This window comes from Salmo trutta, chromosome 32 (assembly GCF_901001165.1).
Source record: "Salmo trutta chromosome 32, fSalTru1.1, whole genome shotgun sequence".
Classification (NCBI taxonomy): domain Eukaryota; kingdom Metazoa; phylum Chordata; class Actinopteri; order Salmoniformes; family Salmonidae; genus Salmo; species Salmo trutta.
The window spans coordinates 32,166,585-32,177,084 of record NC_042988.1 but is presented as its reverse complement, the minus strand read 5'-3'; the positions used below and the strand labels follow the sequence as shown (position 1 = coordinate 32,177,084).

The following is a 10,500-nucleotide window of genomic DNA, read 5'->3' as shown; positions in this document are numbered from 1 at the left end:
TTAGGGAGTATTTTCAGACAGGGGTGTGTGAGTATAATACTGTATGTGGGGGTCTGGATCTTAACCTAGTGGGTCGGTTGGGGGTGGCCGGGCGAGGTTTGCGATGGTCGTGGGCAACGGGTACTGGCATGTTGCATTTGTCTGCTAATTCCAAGGGGAGGCGCCATTTTGAATACGAAGTCTCCCTCTCTCCATTTTGAAGACTGGGGGAAAGAGGGGGAATTGCACTCACTCTCTTGTGCACACACACAATCAAATATACATATAGTGATATACATATAGTGATGGAACCATATGTTTTTTGGAGTGTCAGAAGTAGGAGATATTTACCTTGTAAACCTGGAGGAAACTAAATGTTTAGGCCTATGGGTTAACATGATTTACATCCTATACATGTTAAACTAACGTCACTGTGAAACACAACCCTGGCCCCCGGATCGATCCGTAGAGGAGCTGCAGACATCGGGTCTGTGAGGCTAAGAGGAGATGCTAATGGAATTAACAGAAAAGGAGTGGCTAGCGTGTTAGCGTTAGTGGCTGTGGCGGGACAGAGGTACTAAAACTTCAGCAACTCACCCACAATTTATCACACTTTCTAACGAGAGCGCTGGTGAACCGTGCTGCTACACGCTGGCTTGTCAGTAACTGTGGGCCCTTCATTGGCTCCTTCATTTCACTGTGGGTAATTAGTGTAAACACAATTCAGCCGTACTACACGAGGCAGCGATATCGATTACTACTGGCTAATCAAGAAACAGGCTAATGACTTGGCAATTAAATCTGCAGCTAGATGGTATTAGATCAGTAATGCAGTCAATAGTTCTATACGAATTTTCATATAAACAACTTACCAGTTTCATCAAGTTTAAAAATCTAACTTTTTCTAACATGTTTAAGAGTATAAAAATATATACAAATCTTATCAAGTATGCAAAAAAATATAAAGGTCTAATTTAACGATGTAACAGTTGGAAAAGGAGGAGAAATTGACAAGGAAATGACTATATACAAATTTCATCTTTATTTCTTGAAAATAACACAATATCAAAAGGTAAATTCTGTTATTATTAATACCAGTACAAAAATGTATCTGACAATGAATATACAGGACAGAGCATGACGACGATGACGCTTGGAAGTTGAGGATTATAGTTTGAAACTGAAACACATAAAACCTTTAAACACCACATATTCCTGTTACTGGTTGATATCCAAGAAACGGAAGAAGAGAACAAGAGAAAAGAAAGTGGGAGAAAGAGAGAGAACTAAGAGTTTAAGGAGGACTTTAGTTTCAGGGTGCAGTCTGATATAAAGAGACTTGATAACAATGAAATGTCTTCTGCTGTGGTGATTGGCACCAGCTAGCACATCAGTAATAGGACCAGGAGTTTTCCAGACCATTTGGCCTGACCAGGAAAAACTCAGGTCCCTTGTTATAGGCTATGGAGTATTATCCTGGTCAGGTCACATGGTCTGGAAAAACTCAGGGCCTTAATTGTCACTGTTGTCCTTCCAGTTTAAAAGCATGTGCTAGTGGACAGTCTCCAATAAATAATAAGGCAATGGTGTTGTCCAAGGCACAGAGACATGGCACATAGCTAGGACCAGGAGTTTTTCCTAAACACTTGACTTGGGTAGTAGAAACTGATTATGTGCTCTCAGCTCAGGACAACTACTACGTGTGGATGAGTGGTACACTTTTTATTATTCTAATGTGCATAAATACCATTTATTTTAAATCACTCTTTAAACATCTGTATATAAAAACACCCCAAAATGACATCTATTATTTGGAATTAAAAAGGCACTGAGGGCATTTGAAATCTATTTTCTGACAGTAATACCTTTACGACGACGCAGCCATGTAAAAATAACTATTACCACAATAGGATGACGGACATGTATCGCTGTACTGTCATCAGCCCAAGGCTTAAAGCACTGGCTCCTCAATGATAAGAGAAACAACAGGAGAGTGTTCCCCTCACTCTGCATCATACACGTGTAGGACCAGGAGTTTCCTGACCATGTGACGTTACCAGGAAAAACTCATGGTCCTAGTTACAGCCTATAAATACAACTCAGAGAAGACCCTAGTTACAGCATATAACGACAATTCAGAGAAGACCCTAGTTACAGTCTATAACAACGACTCAGAGAAGACCCTAGTTAGTTTATAACTACGACTCAGAGAAGACCCTAGATACAGTCTATAACGACAACTCAGAGAAGACCGTAGTTAGTCTATAACTACGACTCAGAGAAGACCCTAGTTAGTCTATAACTACGACTCAGAGAAGACCCTAGTTAGTCTATAACTACGACTCAGAGAAGACCCTAGTTAGTTTATAACTACGACTCAGAGAAGACCCTAGTTAGTTTATAACTACGACTCAGAGAAGACCCTAGTTAGTTTATAACTACGACTCAGAGAAGACCCTAGTTACAGTCTATAACTATGACTCAGAGAAGACCCTAGTTACAGTCTATAACTATGACTCAGAGAAGACCCTAGTTAGTTTATAACTACGACTCAGAGAAGACCCTAGTTAGTTTATAACTACGACTCAGAGAAGACCCTAGTTAGTTTATAACTACGACTCAGAGAAGACCCTAGTTAGTTTATAACTACGACTCAGAGAAAACCCTAGTTAGTTTATAACTACGACTCAGAGAAGACCCTAGTTAGTTTATAACTACGACTCAGAGAATACCCTAGTTAGTTTATAGCTACGACTCAGAGAAGACCCTAGTTACAGTCTATAACGACGACTCTGAGAAGACCCTAGTTACAGTTTATAACTATGACTCAGAGAAGACCCTAGTTACAGTCTATAACGACGACTCAGAGAAGACCCTAGTTACAGTCTATAACGACGACTCAGAGAAGACCCTAGTTACAGTCTATAACGACGACTCAGAGAAGACCCTAGTTACAGTCTATAACGATGACTCAAAGACCCTAGTTACAGTCTATAACGACGACTCAGAGAAGACCCTAGTTACAGTCTATAACGACGACTCAGAGAAGACCGTAGTTACAATCTATAACTATGACTCAGAGAAGACCGTAGTTAGTTTATAACGACGACTCTGAGAAGACCGTAGTTACAGTCTATAACTATGACTCAGAGAAGACCCTAGTTACAGTCTATAACTATGACTCAGAGAAGACCGTAGTTACAGTCTATAACGACGACTCAGAGAAGACCCTAGTTACAATCTATAACGACGACTCAGAGAAGACCCTAGTTACAGTCTATAACGACGACTCTGAGAAGACCCTAGTTACAGTTTATAACTATGACTCAGAGAAGACCCTAGTTACAGTCTATAACGACGACTCAGAGAAGACCCTAGTTACAGTCTATAACGACGACTCAGAGAAGACCCTAGTTACAGTCTATAACGACGACTCAGAGAAGACCCTAGTTACAGTCTATAACGATGACTCAAAGACCCTAGTTACAGTCTATAACGACGACTCAGAGAAGACCGTAGTTACAATCTATAACTATGACTCAGAGAAGACCGTAGTTACAGTCTATAACGACGACTCTGAGAAGACCGTAATTACAGTCTATAACTATGACTCAGAGAAGACCCTAGTTACAGTCTATAACTATGACTCAGAGAAGACCGTAGTTACAGTCTATAACGACGACTCAGAGAAGACCCTAGTTACAATCTATAACGACGACTCAGAGAAGACCCTAGTTACAGTCTATAACGACGACTCAGAGAAGACCGTAGTTACAGTCTATAACTATGACTCAGAGAAGACCGTAGTTAGTCTATAACGACGACTCAGAGAAGACCGTAGTTACAGTCTATAACTATGACTCTGAGAACGTCCTAGTAACAGGCTGTTACAAGGGCTCAAGGGTTTTTCTGGTCAGTTCAAGTTATGGGGAAAAACTCCTGGCCCTACAGACGTGTCGACGGTGTCCACTAGACTCAAAACCTCCAGTCCATCCCCGACATTATGTAACCCTGACATTATGCAATCCTGACCATTCCAACAGCATTATCAACTTCCATCACAATGAAACACTCCCCATTCACCATCTTCAACTGACCCTTCTCGGACATCATCAAACAGAGCTCTGACAAATTAATCAACTGCCATAGAATGAATAGATTTGATCTCTATGTGTCATACTTCTAAATACTTAGCTGAGTATCTGTCATGTGCCTCTGCTGCTGTCGCGATGGATCCAGCACCACAGTTCTGGGGCCGAGTGTATAAAGCGTCTCAGAGTAGGAGTGCTGATCTAGGCTCAGGTCTCTCTGTCCATGTAATCTTTTATCTAAAAGGCAAAACTGATCCCAAATCAGCACTCCTACTCGGAATACAGTTTCTCAAGGCTAAACTACTCCCTCTCAAAGGGAACAGAAATAAACATTGTAAAACCTTCAGATAGCAGATCAAATGAACAATGAACGAAGGATGTATTACAGGGGCTATATTAAAATGGATGAGAAATCAATATTTTACCCGAAGGAAAGTTTGAGGGCACTTCTGTCACTGCTTGTATGTAATGGGCCTGATATCACAGTGCTATTTTGATAACCAACCAGACAGACGAGGGACCTAAAGAACGACAGAATAACTGAAAACACACAGATTAAGGTTGCAGTACATAGTGTTTACTTAGCCTGGTTAAACCTGAATGAATGCAAGTGATAGCTAGCATTTACACACACCCCTTCACTCTCTATGTAATGTAGACGTTAGTCAGAGAGACCAGGTTATCATCGAGGGGCAATGCATTGGCATCAACAGTCCATTCTATGTGTCTGTATTTGGCCACTTGGGGGCGCTAAGACTACACTCCCCAGTCCCCCGAGTGTATGTCTTCTCCCTTCTGTATAAGGGTTTGGCATTGAGAGTGAGTGGAGGGGAGAGAGGGATGGAAGGATAACGGGATGGAAGGATCGAAGCGGCTTCGGAGGGAAGTGAGGGCTCATGGGACACGGTGGGCAGGGCTCTACATCTCATGGGAGGTCATGTGGTGTTGGGGGAGGCCGTTGGCATGGGCGACGGCGGTGTTGTTTTCGTTGAGGCGGCGGACGCGGTACACCTCGTAGTGGATGCTGCTGGTGATGTCCTTGATGTTCTCCATGTGGGTCCTGACAGGGGAGAGATGGGGCTTGTTAGACATCAGCTGAGGTCAACAGAGAGATAGCTAGACATCAGCTGAGGTCAATATAAGGGGATGTAATGATAAATAACAGACTGATTTACAGACACAAACATACATACACAGACTGACAGACACATTGTTCAGAAACACATTATCATACTCACACACACATTCACATACAACACACACGTAGATATTTACCTAATCAGTAGGTCCCGCAAATAGGCAAACTCACAATGAGCAATGTTCTCAACTGCAGAGAGAAGACACATGGTAAGCGCCTCACGAGGTCAAATCAGACACCAACACACACTGACGCAGTTCTCCACTACCCCACTACATAGAACTAGTGAGAACAGTGGAGAGAGAGAGGGAGAGAGAGAGAGAGAGAGAACTAGTGATAATCAAGTGTGTGAGAGAGGAGGATGAGAGAGAGGAGAGGAGACGGAGAGGAGATGGAGCTTGAGAACTAGTGAGAAGAGAACTAGTGAGAGAACAGTGGAGAGAAGAGAGCACTAGTTGAGAACAGTGGAGGAGAGAGAGAACTAGTGAGAACAGTGGAGGAGAGAGAGAGAGACCTAGTGAGAACAGTGGAGCGAGAGAGAGAGTAGAGAACAGTGGAGAGAGAGAGATGGAGCGAGAAGAGTTGAGAGAGAACTCGTCGGAGAACAGTGGAGAGATGAGACAGTAACTAGTTGAACAGTTTGGAGAGAGAGAGCACTACTGGAGGAACAGTGGATTAGAGAGAGAGAACTAGTGAGAACAGTGGCGGAGAGAGAGAGAGAGAACAGTGGCGGAGAGAGAGAACTAGTGAGAACAGTGGTGGAGAGGGAGAGAGAGGAGAACAGTGAGAACAGTGGAGAGAGAGAGAGAGAACTAGTGAGAACAGTGGAGAGAGAGAGAACTAGTGAGAACAGTGGAGAGAGAGAGAACTAGTGAGAACAGTGGAGAGAGAGAGAACTAGTGAAAACAGTGGATAGAGAGAGAGAACTAGTGAGAACAGTGGAGAGAGAGAGAGAGAACAGTGGAGAGAGAGAGAGAACTAGTGAGAACAGTGGCGAGAGAGAGAACTAGTGAGAACAGTGGAGAGAGAGAGAGAGAACTAGTGAGAACAGTGGAGAGAGAACTAGTGAGAACAGTGGAGAGAGAGAGAGAACTAGTGAGAACAGTGGAGAGAGAGAGAGAACTAGTGAAAACAGTGGAGAGAGAGAGAACTAGTGAGAACAGTGGAGAGAGAGAGAACTAGTGAGAAACAGTGGAGAGGAGAGAGAGAGAACTAGTGAGAACAGTGGAGCGAGAGAGAACTAGTGAGAACAGTGGAGAGAGAGAGAGAACTAGTGAGAACAGTGGAGCGAGAGAGAACTAGTGAGAACAGTGGAGAGAGAGAGAGAGAACTAGTTAATGCTGACGGCTGAACAAATTCTGTCTGTCTGACATGACACCGCTGGCCACTGGATGATGCGTGTCTGAATTATAGATAATATCACAGGTCTATAGGCCAACATCAGAACCTGCCACTGCAGACACTCTAGGCTTCCTTTGCAGGAAATGAAGGTTTCCTTTAGGGAGGTTTTAAGAGGGAGAGAGAGAGAGAGAGAGAACTAGTGAAATCAGTGGAGAGAGAGAGAGAGAGAGAGAGAGAGAGAACTAGTGAGAACAGTGGAGAGAGAGAGAACTAGTGAGAACAGTGGAGAGAGAGAGAACTAGTGAGAACAGTGGAGAGAGAGAGAACTAGTGAGAACAGTGGCGAGAGAGAGAACTAGTGAGAACAGTGGAGAGAGAGAGAGAGAACTAGTGAGAACAGTGGAGAGAGAACTAGTGAGAACAGTGGAGAGAGAGAGAGAACTAGTGAGAACAGTGGAGCGAGAGAGAACTAGTGAGAACAGTGGAGAGAGAGAGAGAGAACTAGTTAATGCTGACGGCTGAACAAATTCTGTCTGTCTGACATGACACCGCTGGCCACTGGATGATGCGTGTCTGAATTATAGATAATATCACAGGTCTATAGGCCAACATCAGAACCTGCCACTGCAGACACTCTAGGCTTCCTTTGCAGGAAATGAAGGTTTCCTTTAGGGAGGTTTTAAGAGGGAGAGAGAGAGAGAGAGAGAACTAGTGAAATCAGTGGAGAGAGAGAGAGAGAGAGAGAGAGAGAACTAGTGAGAACAGTGGAGAGAGAGAGAACTAGTGAGAACAGTGGAGAGAGAGAGAACTAGTGAGAACAGTGGAGAGAGAGAGAACTAGTGAGAACAGTGGCGAGAGAGAGAACTAGTGAGAACAGTGGAGAGAGAGAGAGAGAACTAGTGAGAACAGTGGAGAGAGAACTAGTGAGAACAGTGGAGAGAGAGAGAACTAGTGAGAACAGTGGAGAGAGAGAGAACTAGTGAAAACAGTGGATAGAGAGAGAGAACTAGTGAGAACAGTGGAGAGAGAGAGAGAGAACAGTGGAGAGAGAGAGAACTAGTGAGAACTGTGGCGAGAGAGAGAACTAGTGAGAACAGTGGAGAGAGAGAGAGAGAACTAGTGAGAACAGTGGAGAGAGAACTAGTGAGAACAGTGGAGAGAGAGAGAGAACTAGTGAGAACAGTGGAGAGAGAGAGAGAACTAGTGAAAACAGTGGAGAGAGAGAGAGAACTAGTGAAAACAGTGGAGAGAGAGAAAGAACTAGTGAGAACAGTGGAGAGAGAGAGAGAACTAGTGAGAACAGTGGAGAGAGAGAGAGAGAACTAGTGAGAACAGTGGAGAGAGAACTAGTGAGAACAGTGGAGAGAGAGAGAGAACTAGTGAGAACAGTGGAGAGAGAGAGAGAACTAGTGAAAACAGTGGAGAGAGAGAGAACTAGTGAAAACAGTGGAGAGAGAGAAAGAACTAGTGAGAACAGTGGAGAGAGAGAGAGAACTAGTGAGAACAGTGGAGCGAGAGAGAACTAGTGAGAACAGTGGAGAGAGAGAGAGAACTAGTGAGAACAGTGGAGCGAGAGAGAACTAGTGAGAACAGTGGAGAGAGAGAGAACTAGTGAGAACAGTGGAGAGAGAGAGAACTAGTGAGAACAGTGGAGAGAGAGAGAACTAGTGAGAACAGTGGAGAGAGAGAGAACTAGTGAGAACAGTGGATAGAGAGAGAGAACTAGTGAGAACAGTGGAGAGAGAGAGAGAGAACAGTGGAGAGAGAGAACTAGTGAGAACAGTGGCGAGAGAGAGAACTAGTGAGAACAGTGGAGAGAGAACTAGTGAGAACAGTGGAGAGAGAGAGAACTAGTGAGAACAGTGGAGAGAGAGAGAACTAGTGAAAACAGTGGATAGAGAGAGAGAACTAGTGAGAACAGTGGAGAGAGAGAGAGAGAACAGTGGAGAGAGAGAGAACTATTGAGAACAGTGGCGAGAGAGAGAACTAGTGAGAACAGTGGAGAGAGAGAGAGAGAACTAGTGAGAACAGTGGAGAGAGAGAGAGAACTAGTGAAAACAGTGGAGAGAGAGAGAACTAGTGAAAACAGTGGAGAGAGAGAAAGAACTAGTGAGAACAGTGGAGAGAGAGAGAGAGAACTAGTGAGAACAGTGGAGCGAGAGAGAACTAGTGAGAACAGTGGAGAGAGAGAGAGAACTAGTGAGAACAGTGGAGCGAGAGAGAACTAGTGAGAACAGTGGAGAGAGAGAGAGAGAGAACTAGTTAATGCTGACGGCTGAACAAATTCTGTCTGTCTGACATGACACCGCTGGCCACTGGATGATGCGTGTCTGAATTATAGATAATATCACAGGTCTATAGGCCAACATCAGAACCTGCCACTGCAGACACTCTAGGCTTCCTTTGCAGGAAATGAAGGTTTCCTTTAGGGAGGTTTTAAGAGGGAGAGAGAGAGAGAACTAGTGAAATCAGTGGAGAGAGAGAGAGAGAGAGAGAGAGAGAGAGAGAGAGAGAGAGAGAGAGAGAGAACTAGTGAGAACAGTGGAGAGAGAGAGAACTAGTGAGAACAGTGGAGAGAGAGAGAGAGAGAACTAGTTAATGCTGACGGCTGAACAAATTCTGTCTGTCTGACATGACACCGCTGGCCACTGGATGATGCGTGTCTGAATTATAGATAATATCACAGGTCTATAGGCCAACATCAGAACCTGCCACTGCAGACACTCTAGGCTTCCTTTGCAGGAAATGAAGGTTTCCTTTAGGGAGGTTTTAATAGAAGTAGAGAAGTAGTCACCTGTCTCAGTCTGACGGGGATGTAATTAAATGCATGGTTGAAATTAGATCATGTGAAGTGTGTGATGATGACATTTTGAAATGGTTTGCATATAGTACTGGTCGTTATGCTGGAATTCACATCTACTACTGAGAGAGACAAGTGAACATCTATGGTTCTAGAAGTAATTGTACATATGCCAATAAAAGCCCCAAGACAACACCCCCACTGAGTTTTAGGATTAGGGGTGTATCTAGTTGTTGACCCCTGGTTCAGACCGATGCTAACTAGGTAACCAGGGGTGTGTGAGTGGAGCACAGTGGAAACCCTCTGAGACAATACGCCACCAATCCAATGAGTGGCACTTTCAGTGGGGACGGATAGATCTCTACTGTAGCCTCCTGTACACACTGCAGCCTCTGTAGAGAGGTGCTACATGCTCTGCCTCCCTCTTCCACACAGACACATTGTAGAGCGGTAGTCTCAGCCAGCTGTATGACACAGTCTGTGTCTGTCTGTCTGGGCTGGGGACGAGTGAAATCATCTGAGGACTACTCCTCCCCAAAGCTTCCTTTGTAAATCGGGAGGTGCGGGAACAAAAAGTGAGAGTGAGTGGGCGGTGACCTGGGGAGCTCTGAGGTATCGGAACACAATATATATTTTTGTAACCTTTATTATAAAGCATTGAATGCATATTATCGTATTGCATCTGCATAGTGGCATAGACCAGTATAGTAGATGCACTTAGAGAAGTTGCAAACATAGGGAAAATGTTGAGTAGCCTAGGGTCCGGGAAAAATATGGCCTTTTATAAACATATTTCACGCAATTCCATGTCAATTTACATAACTGGAGACTGTCAATCTTTTTTAATACCGCACAAATGATCGAAACAGCAGGCTGTACTTTGACAGTGACTAACTGAGAATCTGAAATCAGTAAAAATCAATAGCTCAGGACTAAGTCTGTGGAGACACACAATATGAGGAGGAAATTATAGTCCTAAAAATTATTTCGTTTCACTGACTCACCCAATGATGCATCGATCACACACTGGTGATGGCCGATGCGCTGGTGCCAAAAGCCAAGCCTATCTCTCTTGTTTTACTTGGACAGATTAGTCTTCTCTTTTTAGCAGGAGCCATTTGCATTCCAACCTGTGTTTTTGCGGAAGGCTTG

General features: G+C 43.9%; 1 protein-coding gene across 6 annotated transcripts in view; it reads right to left on the bottom strand.

Annotated features, from left to right (window-relative positions):
- Positions 1-998: 998 nt before the first annotated feature.
- The window catches only part of LOC115171725 (septin-9-like), a 136,501-nt gene continuing 126,999 nt past the window's right edge, over positions 999-10,500 (bottom strand). For all 6 annotated transcript variants that reach the window (XM_029728796.1, XM_029728799.1, XM_029728797.1 and 3 more), the window contains 2 exons: positions 5,346-5,397; positions 999-5,130 (listed from right to left, as the gene is read on the bottom strand). In XM_029728796.1, coding sequence (XP_029584656.1) covers positions 4,989-5,130; positions 5,346-5,397 — 194 coding nt within the window. In that variant the 3' untranslated portion in view covers positions 999-4,988. The remainder of the gene's footprint in view (positions 5,131-5,345; positions 5,398-10,500) is intronic.